Genomic DNA, 16,935 nt, shown 5'->3' with positions numbered 1-16,935 from the left:
TCCAGGGGAATACTAAACCAGGGTTTTCTGCAGGGGTGGTCCCACAGCTCCCTACCCTGGTTTTGATTTGGGAGAGACTTCCCGGGTTGAAGAGCTTACTTACCCTGCTAGAGCCAGGGGAGGGTTGCACCCCAGGCTGAGACGAGGCAACTAAAGATAGCCTCACTTCCAGTGTTTGGCCGACATTTGCTCCAGAGTTATTCTCATCCCTGGAAACCCTGAAGGTCTAGGCGAGACCGAAGGGCAGATAAAAGGTAGGGACCAGGATTCTAGCAGCAATCAAAACTCCTTGTGGGTAGGCGAACCCGCTTCAGGGGACCAGGAAGAATGATTCAGGCAAGGACGACTCGGAGGGCGGTTCCTAGCCCAAGTGTGGAGCACGCCCAGGGGAAGAGATAGATAGGCCCCCTAAATTCGGTCAGTTCTGTACTGCATGTGAGAGCTTTGGAGGACCAGACGAAGATACCATTATATGCGAACATGAGGGAGGAGTCGTGGAAGTAAACGGTGTGCTGTGGAGAAAGATCAAAGGCCCAAGGCTATATTTATGTGCCTCAAACGCGATCTCTTGTATAGGAATAGAGCAAATACGAGGGGAAGAAGTAGAGCAACTCTTAGTCCCACACGGAAAACACATAAGGGCAGTGAGAACCAGAGTTTAGACTCACAGTCATCTATTTGGGGGAACATCTAGGGGTAGACAAGACATACATGGGGGATAGAATCCTAAGAAGGTTTTATTAGGCCAGGGATACGCACAGAAGTCCAGCGCTCTTGTGCCTCCCTGCCTGAAATGCCAGTGCAATAGCCCCTGACCTCACTTGCGGGCCCCATTAGTACCTTTGCCTATTAATTGACGTCTTTCGAGAGGACAGCCATGGACATAGTGGGCCAGTTAGAAAAATAGCACGGGGCACGAAAGGTACTAGTCATCCTTGACTATGCACGCGGTATCCAGAGCCATTCCCTTTAAGAAACCCACATCCGAGGCAAATAGCAAAAGAACTACTACAGGTTTTTGCCAGAGGGGGCATCCTTAAGGAGATCCTAACAGACCAGGGAACCCGTTCATGTCAAAACTAATGAAGACTTATGTGCTTGCTCCGCATCCAGGCCATACGGACCTATGCAGTCTACCGTCCACCAGACAGATGAACTGGATGAGCGATCTTAAATCGTACCCTTAAAAAGTATGATCCGGAAGGTGGTAGCATCAGGATGGAAACGACTGGATGACCTTCTACCAGTATCTAATGTTCGCATATGGGAAGTCCCAGGTGTCCACGGGTTTTTCTCCCTTTGAAAGTATTATATGGACGCCACCACGCGGGATATTAGATAACCAAGGAAGATTGGTAGGAACAACCCAACCCAGGAGACATGTCATTGAGCACGTGACACAGATGAGAGAGCAAATAACTCGAGTAACCCCGATAGTAAGGGAAATTGGAAAAAGCCACAGAGGCCACAGCGGACATATTACAACTGTCGGGCGAAAGTACGGAGATTTCAGCCGGGGGAACGGGTGATGGTGTTAGTACTGACAGCAGAAAGCAAACTTCTAGCCAGCTGGCACGGACCATATGAGAGAGTTCACTTTCCCAATGGCTTCCACTATAAGGTTAGACAACCAGACCGCCGAAAGCCAGAGCAAATCTACCACATCAACTTACTGAAGCCATGGCATGACAGAAAGACGTGTCTGGTCATTCGAGGAGCTCTACCTCAGACAGACGACCCACAGGGACAGGTAAAGATATCTCCTGAATTAACCCCAGAACAACGAACAGAGATCATTGTCCTAGTTCCGGTGGATCATTTCGTATTGTGCACACAACCGGGCCGAATGACACTAGTCCAACATCATATTGTCACCAGCCCCGGAGTAAGGGTGACAATAAGGCCATACCGAATACCGGAAGCTAAAAGGGAAGAAATTAGGATGGAAGTGAAGAAGATGCTGGAACTCGGGGTCATTGAAGAATCCCACAGCCAGTGGTCCAGTCCAATTGTCCTAATCCCCAAGCCATATGGCACCCTGCGGTTTTGTAACGACTTCCGGAAATTGAATGAAGTATCCCACTTCGATGCCTACTCGATACCACGCATTGACAAGTTAGTTGATCAGTTAGGCAAGGCCTGATACCTAACCACTCTGGATCTGACCAAAGAATATTGGCAAATTCCCCTGGCCAAGGAAAAGACTGCCTTCTCTACACCCGATGGCCTGTTTCAATACACTATCCTCCCTTTCGGACTCCATGGGGCCCCTGCAATGTTCCAAAGACTTATGGATAAGTTATTACGACCCCATGCCAAGTATGCCACCGCCTATCTAGACGACATAGTCGTACATAGCCCTGACTGGGAAACAGACCTAGAAAAAGTGGAAGCAGTGCTGGATGCCCTGCAAAAGGCCGGTCTCACTGCTAACCCTCTCAAGTGCATGATAGGACTGGCTGAGGCCAGATACCTCGGGCATGTAGTAGGGAGAGATTTGGTAAAACCCCAATGGAACAAAGTGGAGGCAATACAAGGTTGGTCTCGACCAATCCGCAAAAAGCAGGTCAGAGCATTTTTAGGGATAGTAGGATACTATTGGAGATTCATCCCTCATTTCGCCACAAGAGCGGGGCCATTGACGGATCTGATAAAAGCTCAGGGTCCTGAGATAGTAAAGTGGACTGATGCGACAGAAGAAGCATTTGCAGATTTACGGACAGCCCTATGCTGCCATCCAGTACTCATAGCCCCAGACTTCGAGAAGGAATTCATCCTACAAACAAATGCCTCATAGGTGGGGCTCCAGTGCCGTCCTTTCCCAGATGGTAGGGGAGGAAGCACGCTTTTATACCTCAGGGAAGCTCTCCCCAGGGAACAAAAGTATGCTGTTGTTGAAAAGGAATGTTCTGTGCGATAAATGGGCTATGGAGACTTCTCGCTACTATCTCCTGGGTGGCGGTTTACCCTCGTGACAGACCACGCCCCGCTCAGTGAATGCACAGGAACAGGAGAGGAACGCCAGGGACGAGGTGGTTCCTCTCTGCAGCTTTCCATTTCGGGTCCACCATAGAACTGGAAGCCAACTGGCAACGCTGATGGCCTATCGCAATGGCACTGCCTCTCGTCCACGTAGCCCAACCTGGTTGTTGAGCAGGGCAGGGGAATATGATACAGCATGGCAGAGGGCAGCAGGAGAGTGTTAGCAGGGAGCCTTATTCCCTGCAGGAGGAAGTTTGCTATAGGTTATTAGAGCACCTGTACCAATTAGAGCACCTGATGCCAATTAGAGCACGCAGCAATCAGTCACATGATAAAAAACCCTGCTTCAGTCAGTGTGGGAGTTGGGCAGGAAGGTTGTTGGAGCAGAAGAGCAGTTTGAAGAAGTTGGAGAAGATTTTGAGAGAAAACAAAAGGAAAGTTGGAGGAGTGCTGCGGTGGGCTGAAAAATCCAAAAGAAACCCTAGGTAAGGGGCACCTGGCGTTGTGTAGAAGGAGGCAAGAAGGCCCTCAAAGCTGAAGGGCAGGAGAAGGAAGTAACCCGGGGAAGAACCGCTAGTTCAAGTAGTTCACCACAAATCTCAGGGCCCTGGGTTGGGACCTGGAGAAGAGGGCGGGCCCAGGTCCCTCCTCTCCACTCCCCTCCTCAAGGACACAGTGGGGTATTAAAATACCGTTCAGAGGCAAGCAATGGCGCCCGAACTTCCCCAAAGAAGAGAGCGCGAGACCCAGCATAACAGGACCGGCAATTTACCACATTTGGTATTCCAGGCTTATCATTATGGGACATAGTTGTGACCTTACTCGCCAGGATTGAACCCACAGCAATTCCAGGTCCTGACTCTTCTACATTAAGGTGAAGGAATCAGTCCCTTCATAAGGAACCATCCAAGCCTGTACATTCTGCAGATCAACACTATCATGCAAGAGGTTGAATAGGTTCCTCGTGGAGGAGGATGAAGGGAGCCTTTGGAGGAATATAAATTTCAGCCCTTTTTGCTTTCAGTATCCTTAATCGCTGGATGAAGCAGTTGTGTTATCATCTATGACGATAGATTTCAGTGCTTTTCAAGACTTGCTTAAGAGGAAGGCCAAGGCTTTTTAGAAATTCCTATTGGGATGGTTCAAGAGGATTTTCAATCTCTGGACCATTTGGCCATGCCATTCAATAAGGTAGTACTCGCTGCTGCTAAAGAACTGTGGCAAACCCCTGCCTCAATTGTGGCAACATCTAAGAAAGCAGATCATAAATGTCAAATACTTCCCAAAAGGTTTGAATATTTCTTTGGACATCTAATCCCACTGTCTCTTATGGTTACAAGTACCCACAAATATCCAAGCAATGTGCCTCTCCCCCTTCCCCCAAGATGACTCCTAGGGAGAAAGACCCCAGGAAAATGGACCTGCTTGTTAAGAAAGTATATTCTTCAGCTAGCCTTCAGATGCAGATAAACAATTATCAAGCTTTGTTGGCCAAGTACAGTTTTCTCCAGAAGAACAGGGTTATGCAAATGAACAAAAAACTCCTGCATGATATTAAGAAAGAGTTAAGTAACGTGGCCATAGCAGGGTTTACTTCGTGCCAAAGACAGCTCTTCAAGCATCATTAGATGATTCTGATCTTGCAGCTAGGGCTATAGCTACAGTGGTATTAAGTATCCACAGATCACTGTTAGAAGTCCAAACTATGATCAGGGACTTACCTTTTGAAGGTCCTGACCTTTTCCGTTTAAGGACAGATGAGGCACTTCATACCTGAAGGACTCAAGAGGGCCTCCATTCTCTAGAGCTCTGTGTCCTTTCCAGAAGAGGAAGCAGAGTCTGAGCCACTATCTTTGTCTAGACAAAGGCCTGAGGTGCCCTCACTGTTATCAGAGACCTTTGGGATGCTTGTAAGAGCCTTCTTATCTGAAAGAGAGAGGCCCTTCCCTAAGTTCCCTCTAAGCTGCATCGCCAGGCGCCTGCCCAACAAACTATCCAGTGCTGTGCACTTCAGGTATGCTTCTTCCCACTGTTGTGCTGCTGCTGCTCCCGGGAGCCTCCCACTTGCTTTGCAGTGTGGGGGAGAAGGAGGGTGCTGGTGTCAGGGTGTCCCTCTCCCCTCCCATGCCGTACCCCATCTCTGCTGAGCCAGGGCAGCGGGGAGCGACAGGGCTCAGGAGTGGGACTGAGGGAGCCTGCTGGTGGCTGCTGCTGCTGTCTTTTTTGAGTACCAGTCTACTTAAGGGCAACATATAGCGGCAAATCATAGGGCTGAAAAGAAACAGTAGCGCTCAGGATTTTAGTGAATCTCCACCATTTGGGCTGCATTTTGCCATCTGAAATACTGCACTTTAATTGAAACAATCCCTGAGTTTTTTTCCGTTATGCATATAGAGTCATAACACTGTAAACTGATGTGTAAACCCTAAAGTAACAGTAACTTTCACAGAGGAGCTGCCTCTGTGGAGAGAGAGGGCTGGGTCCTCTGTAGAATAAGGGTGGGGGAAAGTGGGGTGGGGTGATGTGTTCTTCCATCCAGGACTGGGGCAATGGCCTGATTTCTCTATCGGTGCACTGCTCCATGTCAGAGCTGTCAGCCAGGATGCCACACTTTGGGCGTACAGATAGTTTTAGTCCCCTGACTAGTCAGCATGGGAGGAAGCCACTCCACTTCTCCCATAACTCAAGGGCATGCTGTTATACATACATCTGTGTGTGTGTATACACACTGGGGCTTTAAGGAAAAGCACCATATAACGTGAGAGTTAGCAATATTGATTACCTGAAGGATTCCCCAGGGCAGCTGCTGTCCTCTGGGGAAGTCTTGCCAGGCTGTGAATGTACTTAGAGGCAGTGCATGTCTCAGACCCACACGCATGCAGTGGGAGAGTGTCTGTTCACACACACTCTTTCACACTCACCTCCCAACACATACTTGTGGTGGTGGTGTTACTTCTTGATATTTCACACACATTCTCAGTCATTTTATTCTTCCAACATGCTGTTTGAATTTTTTGATTTGTCTGTATTTCATAATTTTTTTTTCTCTTATGTTTAAATTTAAATTCTTTGAGTAGTGAGTTCTAAAATGCCTAACCTGTCCTGGCTGAAGTAATTATCCCAATGGCAACTTTTTGAAAATATATTTATTATATCTAGGTTTCGTTTCTACTGGTGGTGCACATCCGCACATTACCTCGATAATTTGTGCACAGAACATAATTCATTCTGCACATGAATGGAAAAAATTAGAGGAAACATTGCAATTGACTAGTCAGTTTTAGACATGATTCAACATAAGTACTTCATCTAATTTCAGTCTATGCCAATTCCCTTTTCAGGAATTGGCATAGTCACAACAAACTACTGCTGGTTGAAATAGGTAGTCATCTTCACTGATGTGTGATGAAGGTGGTGCCTGTGCCAAGGGGTTCTACTTCCATTTTTCTTAGGAAAAAAAAAAAAAGGTTGGCATCCCTTTTTAGACTTGATGTTTGTAAGGTTCATCTGTTTATCAGTCAGACACACACTGGAACTGCCAATGCATGTGACCTTGACAATTCTGGAGTGTCTGCATTGGTGGATAAAGACCACCTTCAGGTCTGTCAGAGTCCCCATTCCATCAACCCTTCCTGCAAAAGACTATTGTAAGAGATGCACCTAAGCAGGGATTGATGCTCCCAAGAGGAGTTGCATTTTACATATAAATGTATTAGAGTAGATGGCCCATTCATCTAGTTTGCAAAATATTCCTGCCCATACTTCAGAACTCCACCATCTAAATCCTGATGGACAATATGATGGTGATGTATTGTATAAACAGGCCCTTGGGGTGCAAGATCATCTTGTCTATCAGGAAGCAATCCTCTTATGGGAATGGTGCATTTATCATCACATCCAACTCTTAGTTTTTCAGGAATTCAAAATGATTTAGCTGATTTCCTCATCTGGAAAGACTCCATCTCCAACAAATGGGAGCTAAAAGTCTCAGTTCTGAGTCTTCTGTTTCAGGACTGGGGCAGTGGGGGTTCTGTTGTTGATTTTTATAGCAGATAGGGTTCACCAAGAAATTACCTATATTTTGCTCTTGGAGAGGAATGAGTCCAGGATCTTTAGCAGTGGGATCAATAACTGTTGCACATTTTTCCACTGTCCCGTTAATCCCCATAGTGCTCAGGAAAATGTCTGGAGAAAGCTCAAAAATGCTAAGACCCCCTACTTGGGCTTGTCAGTTTTGGTTTCAGATGTTGTTCATCTTTCACTCCAGCTGACTCTTCAGCTCCTGATCATTCCTGACATCAGTTCTCAGACTGCAGTCCAGTCTTCTACCCAAACCCAGAGACTTTACACTTGTCAGCATAGACACTCACTGGTTAACCTTGCTTGTTTATGTTCTCAAGGGATAATGATCTACCCTTAACTGGAGAATTGCCAATCTCTGCAAGAGGCTCACCAAGTCACTGAAGTTACAGTACACTTGTTTACCGAACTGGGTCTACAGATTAACACCTAAAAGTCAGCCATCACTCCACTGGAACACTTGAAATTCAGAGGGGCCAACCTTGATTTGTTACAGGCCAAAGCCCTCTTACCTCACCAGAGGTTTCTATCCTTAGTCACTCATAGACACCCTTCAAAACAGCCCACAAATACCAGCCAGACTCTGTCTCCAACTCTTGAGGCATATGGCAGCATGCTTGGCAGTAATACCACATGCCATGCTTTGCAGATGCCTCTAAATGTGGTTCAGCTTGGTTTAGAGACCAAACAAGGACAGGCTGGACAAATCCCTGTCACCATCTACCAGGATCAAAAACTCCTCATACTGGTGGAAGGACTCAGCCAACATTTGCAAAGGGGTCCCCTTCTGGCAAACATCACTGCCATTGCTCCTCACCACTGATGCATCACTCATAGGATGAGGTGCACGTCTAAATAGCCTCATGACACAAGGCAAGTGGTCGCTTCACATCAGTTTCCTCAAGCTAAGAGCAATCAGGAACACCTGTGCCCATTTTCATCACAGTATCGCACACAAAGATCCTAACTGACAACATAGCCTATATGTACTACATCAGTTGGTGAGGGAAGCCAGTCACCCTCCTCTAGACATGCAGAGTTACCCCTGCAGCACTTCCTGCTGGTGACTTCCAGGAATTAGCTCATTCCAGCCCCGGAGCGCCCTCTGCAGGCCGGTGATCTGCCTGTTCTCTGCCCCCTGGCAGTACCCCACCAATCTGGGTCTTCCCTCCCTCGGGAATCCCCAATCCTCTATCCCCCACCTCACCTCAGTCTTGGCTACTGCCAGTCATCTCTTAACCCCCATACACTGCAGTCTGCCCCAGGGAATCAGCCACTCATCACAGGCAAAGGGGTTTGGACTGCTGCCTCTGCCTACCCGTGGGCTGCCCCTTTGCAACTCCAGTACCCAGTTGGCCTTACCCTAGGCCTGCAGCCTGGGGGGTTTCCAGGCTGGAGCTCCCCAGCTCCTCTTGCCTTCCCCCAGCCCTGCTCCATCTTAGGTACACATACAGCTTGGGAGTTTACTCCCTAGCAGCCAGGCCCTTCTCCCTCTAAAGGCAGAGAGAGACTCCTGGGCTTCTGGCTCACAGCCTCTTATAGGGGCCATCTGGGCCTGACTGGGGCATGGCCACAGCTGCAGCCACTTCCCAATCAGCCCAGCTTAGCAGCTCCCAGCCACAACCTTCCCCCAGGGCTGTTTTAAGCCCTTCAGGGCAGGAGCGGGGTAACCACCCTATGCGCAGAAGTAATGGTGCATCTCCCACAACATTACACTGTCTGTGGCTTACCTCCCAGGTGAACAAAACTCAGTAGTAGACAATCTCAGTTGCAAATTCCCACATGACCATGAGTGAGAGATACATCTGACAGTGCTTCATAACCTGTTCAGATGCTGGGGGAACCATCCACAGACCTTTTCATTACTCGCCTGAACAAGAAATGTCCATGTTACTGCTCCAGAATAGGGATGGGACAGGGCTCCCTGGGCAATGCTTTCCTCCTCCCCTGGACCAAGGACCTTCTCTATGCCTTTTCTCCATTTTCCCTACCGTTGAAGGTCCTGCTGAAAATTAAAAGGGGACAGAGCTTGTCATTTTGATTACTCCTACTTTGCCGAGACAGACCTGGTACCCTTACCTGGCACAGCTCATGACATACCCGCTGATTCCTCTTCTGGCCATGTCGCACCTCCTCTTGCAGAATGGAGGATGTACCCAGCATCCAAACTTGTGGATTCTCTGCATCAAGGCATGGCTTCTGGTTGGTTCCAACACCTAGAAAGCTCCTGTTCAAGGGAGGTACAAGAGGTACTATTACACAATAGGAAGTCCTTGACATGACATACGTACCTGCAGAAATAGTCCAGGTTTCAGATTTAGTGCATGTCCTAATAAATCTCCCCAACATTCACAACTCTTCCGTATATCCTATACTATGCTTTGACCCTAAAATGGTTGGGACTATCTCTAAGCTCTCTTAGGAGTCACCTACTGGCTATAACAGCTTTCCGCCAACCTGTAGAGGGCTACTTAGTCCTGCCAGACCTAACTACTAAAAGGTTCCTCAGAGGTATAGTAAACCTCTTCCCACAACTTTGACTTCCTATCTCTACTTGGCACCTAAACCTCGTGCTGAAAGAACTGACTAGGCCTCCCTTTGAACCCATGGCCATCTGTTTGTTGATGCATCTGTCAGTGAAAGTGGCCTTTCTGATGGCAATTACCTCAGCCAAGAGAATAGGACAGAGAGTAGCTCTGATGGCTCTGCCCCTCTACACAGTGTTTTTTCTGGACATGGTTATGCTCAGACCACATCCAAAATTCATCCCAAAGGTAACTTCTCTGTTTCACATGAATCAATTAATTCACACTTCAGTCTTCTACTCCAGTCTCACCAAGACAAGAGGGAGACCATATTGTATGCTCTAGATGTCAGGAGAACCCTGGCCTTCTACTTGGATAGGACATAGGCCTTCAAGAAGTCCCTAGGCTTTTCCTCTCCATAGAGAAAGATCTGCGCTCTCCGCAACATCAGCCAAAGGCTCTCCAAGTGAGTCTCATATGGCATCAGACAGTGTTACCAAAGTTTGCAACATGACCCCTCCAGACTGTTCATACACATACCCAACAAGTCAATCTCTTCTTTCATCACCTTTCTCAAGAATGTCTTCTCTCTAGATCTGTAAGTGGCAAACTGGGTGTCAGTCCACACGTCCGCAGAATGCTATGCAATTACTGGGATTCCACCTCTAGTGCCATCTTTGGCTCCAGAGTACTGTCCTCTGTAACTGACTGCTCCAAGTCCCAGCCCTTCAGGAGGGATGCTGCTTGGGAGTCACTGACAGTAAGCACCCACAGAGACACTACTCCGAAGCAAAAGAGGAAGTTACCTTGAGCAGTGTGACAGGATGCTGTGGCAGGAACACCTGAGCCAGCCCTCTGTCAGACCAGCTCTAATTAAGGGAGGTAAATTGGAGCTGGCTAGAAACCTGAACCTGATTGCCCAAAGGGGAAACGGCTGCCAGCCTAATAAGCCAGGCTTCATAAAAGCCTCAGAAGAAGGAAGCCAGGGGAAGACAAAAAGGGGAAACGCAGAGAGTGGAGCTCTTCTCTCCTGGCTGCAGAGGCTGGAAGGTCCTTCAGACTGAAACCCCCAACTGTATGTGTTGAGAAGGTGGTGGGAATTGCACCCTGTAATAAACTGCACTGGTGATTGCTGAGCCAGAAGGTCTCTAAGTGGTTTTTGAAAGAGAGCAGAGGCAGGAGCAAAGGGTGCCCTCTTACATGCAGTAACAATAGTTCTTCAAGATGCATGCCCCTATAGGTGCTCCACACCACCTCCTCTACTTTGGAGTTCTTGTCTGTAACTCTGCGGTGGAGAAGGAACTGACGGGGGTTAGCCCATGCATGCTGACAAGCCTCATGGCACAGCACAAGGAGAGACAGTGCATGTTTGGGACTAATAAACTTCAGTAGCCGGGTCCTCCGATCAGCAGTGCAGGGACGAACACGCACCTGTGGTGGAACACCATAGGGGGACACATCTTGAAGACCATCATTATTGCACAAGGTGAGTAACTTCTTCAAGATGCTTTTGTCCGTATGGATCCCATGACCCACCATCCTTCCCCACTAAAACAGTCGTCCTCCTAGATATCAATATTAATGAAGGAACTGAGTGGTAGTTGGGGCTACTCCACCCTTTATGCTCTTATGAGTGGGGAAAAGACGGGCATTAGGTGTGCAGGGCACATGCACATCCTCCAGTGGCCACTGCTGGCTAAAAGATTCTGGACTTGCATGCATGGAGAGGTACACACCAATGGTGGGATCTGTATGGACAAAGACATCTCAAAGAACTTGAGTTGCTGTAACATAAGTAACCTTACTTTTCAGCAGATCTGTTTCCTGTATGTATTCAATCAGTTTTCACTGCTGTCAGCTCTGCAGAGTTGAAATAGCTGTGGGAGAATGAACTGGTTTCCCTTCTGGTTTATGCACCATTAACTGAATTATTCAGCTGCATTGCCACCTGAGCAAATCAATAGACTTCAAATTCTGCTCTTGGTTGAAATCTGCCATTAAAAATCATTTTGTTGCACAGACGTAACTGGCATGATCTGAGGAAAATCATGTCGCACAAGGATTACTGAAAGCAGCATTGGACTTGCAAAGTTTTTACTGATTAAGCATGAGCCAGAAAGACCCCAGCTTGACTTTCAGATCTGAGTTTCAGATCTGACTTCAGATCTCAGTTTTCAGAGCTAGCACTTGGAAGAAAGGTGGAGTGGTGTCTTTTTGTTTGTTTGTTTAAAACAAAAAAAACACTTGTAAACTGGGGAAATTTTGATACAACAATGACACAAGAAATGTGAAACCCTACAATGCTATTTTTCATGTTTACTGTTAAGTAGAACCACTTAGTAAGTTTAACTACAGCATCCTGCTGAAGCTAGGTGTTGGTTGGTTGACTTCTGCAGGCCTCCAGTTGTGATAAAAAACAAGACCTTGTCAATGTGTAAAGTTAAGCATGTACATAAGTCTTTGCACAATTATGGCCTTAGTATAGTTTTCATCTCTGTCCCATTCATGCAGTTTTGTGGGATGATCATTCTTGGGCCCTTGATATCTCAGACTTAGTGGTGATTTGTATTATAATCAAATAGTGTAAATTTCATGTCCGTTTTACCATATCAGTCTCATATGTTCTTTAAATGTAACGTTTACAATTGTCTTACTCTTTGGTGGATTTTGTTGAACAAGTGAAATGCATGCTGACCTCCATTTTGTGATTAACTCCTTTTAACTTTTAGAAGGATTGGATAAATTAGTGGGCTTTATGAAAACTGCTGTCCCCACTCTGAATGTTGATTTCCCCTAGGTCAAATAAAAATTGCCACAATAGTATTTACAGAATTTCTGTGGTTTCTTGATGGATTAATTATATGTACAAAGGTTTGTATGTACAGTGCTATGACCTGCAGAATTCATTTTTAAGGCTATTGTTAGCTTCAGAAGTGAAAAATGATATCTAGTTTTCATGTGTTTAATTTTAAATTTGAAACTCCACCTTTTTCAGGGACCTTAAGCCAGAGAACATTTTGCTAAATGAAGAGATGCACATTCAAATAACAGACTTTGGAACAGCAAAAGTATTATCTGCAGATAGTAGACAAGGTATGCAATTGTTCATATCTCTGATCCTGTATCCCAGTGAACTACTCAACAAAAAGTAGTTCCCTGAAATGTAAATCTCTTGAATTTAAGTTAAACTGTCATCAACTTTGAACACTGCATGTGATTATACTATAGTCTAGATTTAGTTTTGTTGGTTGTCATAAAACAATTCTGACTCTAAACTTCTGCTGAGGTGGATCAGCTCATACAGTGTGAATTTAAAACTGGTAGTTTGTTTTGAATAAAGCCAATTTTCTCTCCATTTTAAAATGTAGGAAAGGGAGCTTAATTATTTCTTGTGTTTCTGAAGAAAAGAAACAAAACAGTATATCCTTCTGACTGTCCAGAAAAACCTCATGTCTTCTCTGATTTATATGTGCTAGGATTCATCTCCCATGGCAGTGACTTAAATTAAAATGTGAAGGAGAGGCAGGTATTTTGGTGCAATTAATGATGGTAGATTATTACTGAAAACAGAGTATTAAACTTTCTGAAGTCTTGTTTTGATATCTTTTAAAACTGTATAATTAGCATTAAGCTGGCTTTTGCTGATGACTGCTATGATACTGAGATAACATACTGGGAAATGTCCACCATTTGGGAATTTAATTTGTAAAAGTTTTTTTAGAAACAATCTTCCATGCAATGACAGGGTCTGTGTGGTGTATTGTAGTGTGCTTTAAACATTTCACACAAGGAAATGTTGACCAATATATGGTGGCTAGCGCGCATGTGGGTATACACTCTATACTTTTTATACCCTATCTGTATCATGTACATCATCACACACTACATTTAACCAAACAACTTTCTGCCTTGTTTTTCGGATAGTATGGTGTACCTCATATCTTGTTTGTCCTGATCCTGACAACTTTGCTGTGGATTTTTTTTTTTTTTTTTTAACCATAGCAGGTAGAGAGTTACTCTCTCAAACCAGTACTGGAATGTCTCAAAGGAAGAGGATAAGATATAGGCTTGTTGTATCCTAGTACAAACCTAGGAGGTGCCATCACACTCTTGGTATTTCAGATGCAGGTGTTTAGAACAGAAAGATAAGAGGTACGCCATACTACCAGAAAAACAAGGTAGACAGCTGATTGGTTAAATGTAGTTTGTGATGATGTACACAGTACCTTGTACTTGTAAATAAGTAAGGTATAAAAAGATGGCATAAAGTTAGGGGCATAACTTTGGGAGCACACCTCTTTAAGGTAAATGTAACAACACTGAATGAGACTGCTTCCTGGAGACTGGTATCATATAGAACTTTTTTACTGTACTATATTTTTATTGTCATAGGAAAAAATCGGACTGACATTAGTTATTTGATCTCTTGAATATATTTCATAATGAACTAAAATGTGGTCAAGCAATTGACTATACAATTTATCAACAAAAAGACTTGGATAAAAGTTTTTAATAAATAACCATCTTAAAGGTTGCCTTGAAATTGCTGTGCATTGTAACAACTTGCTGATTTTCCTTGCTCTTCAATAGACTGAAAAATAAGAATAGCATGAGGTGAACACAAAGCCATCATGTGTCTTTTCATGCAATATATACCTTTCATTTAGGTAAAGGAGCATAGAATATAATTCTAACCATAACAAGGCACTGCCCTGAGGAAGAATTTTGAGTAACTATTTAAAGTTATGCTCATGGCTTCTTTAGGACTCCTCTGAGAGAGGAGGGGGCAGAAAGGAGTAATTCCCCAGTCTTGTGTGTTCAGGGCCAAGATTCTTCGAATTACAGTCAGAGTTGCTAAATGTAAATGGAATGGGTTCCTTACTCCCAGTAGCACTTTCTCTTCCAATCTCAATTCAAACCTTGGTGGCCTGATGCCACCACAGTATATGCCCTCCAGTGACACTAGACAGTATTGCCGTTCATCCAACGGGTTTGTTTTTGGTGAGTGATGCATGTGCTACAAGTGAAGCAATGGATTAGTTGCAGCACAAGCTAGCAACATCAGAGTAGCCCAGCAGCTGCGGTTTATACTATACTGGACATCAGGAGTGTGGCTTATGAAGTGCCAGGCACTGGGAAAAGGCAGGAAACGCAAAGTAACAGAACACAAGCTGAATGAGCACTTTTTTGAAGAGATGTGATGACTCCAACATATTTGAACTGTAATATCCTATAGCACAGTCTGGCAAAACTGTTAAAATGTACTAGCCCAGTCAAAATGCCTATTTGCCTGCACTCTACCAAGAATAAAGTGGAGCAAAAATTTTTTGTAATTGCCCGTCCAAAAAAAAAGGTACTTACCGTAGACACAGAATTTTAGTGGGTTCTATAGTGTTACGTACTTTCAATAGATAAAATTTTGATTTATCTAATTAAGAGTTTACTTATCTCTTTCCCTTTTCTCCCAGCACGGGCAAACTCATTTGTAGGGACAGCTCAATACGTTTCTCCGGAATTATTGACAGAAAAATCTGCCTGTAAAAGGTAAGTAGTTTTTGTAGAGAATTTTATTGATTTAGGTTAAATATATTAAGAGGAAAAAATTGTATTTAAAATGTCTCATAATTTCAAAAATGTTGCTTTAGCATCTCTTGGTTATTTTAAATCGAAATACATTTCCTTATTGGCAAATGTTGCTCCATGTGTGAGAACTGGCTTACTGGATTGCTCATGAGTTCTGGGTTCTACAGACATAGTGACTTACTACAGGACTGAGGTTTTGTCATGAGAAAGAAGTTTAATGGTGAAAAGGATATAGGTCCTGGAAATACAGTATTAAACCAAAAAGCTGCAGACATGGTCTTGCATCCAAATACCCACCACTCTTTCTCAGTCCATTTTGAACACAAGTCAGCTCCAACATGAGCAACTTCTGTTGTAAATTCAACAGAATGTATTGCATTTTCTATAGGTAGTTGGAAGGAGAGTCATGCCCCCCTTGCAATGAAGTTATTTAGTCCACTGCTCTGGTCCTTGAATCCACATGTGTTTTCACTGAGCTCCATGTGAACTCTTCTGTAGTCCAGGAGTTAGCTTTATGTCTCCCTTAAGATCTTTCACATAGGAATCCCATGCAGCTTGGTCTCTGTCCTCCCTGCATAGTTAGTTTCAAGCTGTAGTATCTGGCTATTCCCTCACCACAACAGAAAATTAGTGATTAGAAATAGGTATATATCACAGCTTTAAAAGAATGTAGCTAAGTATTATACCTTCTGTATTCACTGCTTTAGAGAGTTTGGCTAGTGAAGGACTTTTTAGCAGGTTAGACTTTTAGTGACATTATCCACTCTGTCTTTACAAGGCGCTTATATTTTCTGAGTTGGTAGGTGTTGTCAGATGCTATCGGTGTGGTGCTCTGCTCTGTTCAATGTTGGTATCACTCGGCTGCATGCGTGTGTTCTCTCTTGTGCGCTGCCCCAGCTCTGCAGGTAGCTGACACAGCAGACTTGACGAGAACCCCCAATAACCACAGAGTCTAGTAAGGTACGAAGGCATGTCGGCCAGGTTTATTGTCTCATGGACACAATTGCAGTTCCCTGTAGGTTTCTTAGCCTAATTCAGGGCATACTACGAGAAAGTGCCTCTTGACAATGGACTCGGCTCAGTCAGTGGCGGGACTTTCCACTGCCCCCTAGGCCGGACAAAGACACCGCCCCAAGGATGCATTCTTATACACAGGTACAAACAAGTTACACATCACTCCTGACGTATTGAGGTACAACCCCTCTACGTAGTAAGGCGCCGCCTCTCACCTTGTACATGTTGGTTCGAACAAAACAACTCTATCCATCATATTACCCTTTTGCTCCTGTCATTGGGGTGTGTCGGTCTGTTCCTTGTTATCTGTGTGGAATGTGCAAGTATGTGAATGTTCTGATATCTAGTGTTCAGTACCTTTTAGGTACGTATCTTCTTGCAGCATCAGTCCTTTCCTTGCCAGCTTCTGTGAGCACGGCCTGCCTCTGGCTCACAGCTTAACTTTGCTTTATGTTAGCAAAGTCTTGACCATTACTTTAGTTCAGGCCTTAGGCCTCATACCAGGCCTCTGATACCAAGATTTATATCTCAGGGTCTTCTCTTACTACAGTAGGTTCTTTAGAGAGAGAGCCCTATCCTGAAAAAGGAAAGTTAATGCTAAGTCTTTCACCAAAGTAGGTGCAATGTATGTTGTAAAGTGATTAATAAGCAGCTTTTCAAGCAGAGGCGGCTCTAGGGATTTTGCCGCTCCAAGCACGGCAGGCAGGCTGCCCTTGGCGGCTTGCCTGTGGAGGGTCTGCTGGTCCCGCGG

The 16,935-nt window shown here is 45.0% G+C and overlaps 1 protein-coding gene across 3 annotated transcripts in view; it reads left to right on the top strand.

Annotated features, from left to right (window-relative positions):
- Window positions 1-16,935, top strand: part of LOC116830167 (3-phosphoinositide-dependent protein kinase 1) — a 156,568-nt gene that overhangs the window by 55,201 nt on the left and 84,432 nt on the right. For all 3 annotated transcript variants that reach the window (XM_075061299.1, XM_032789467.2, XM_032789461.2), the window contains exons 6-7: window positions 12,583-12,680; window positions 15,056-15,131. In XM_075061299.1, coding sequence (XP_074917400.1) covers window positions 12,583-12,680; window positions 15,056-15,131 — 174 coding nt within the window. The remainder of the gene's footprint in view (window positions 1-12,582; window positions 12,681-15,055; window positions 15,132-16,935) is intronic.

Source organism: Chelonoidis abingdonii, unplaced genomic scaffold (genome assembly GCF_003597395.2).
Source record: "Chelonoidis abingdonii isolate Lonesome George unplaced genomic scaffold, CheloAbing_2.0 scaffold0003, whole genome shotgun sequence".
NCBI lineage: Eukaryota > Metazoa > Chordata > Testudines > Testudinidae > Chelonoidis > Chelonoidis abingdonii.
Note: the sequence above shows the minus strand (reverse complement) of the source record. Positions and strands in the feature narration are given on the sequence as shown.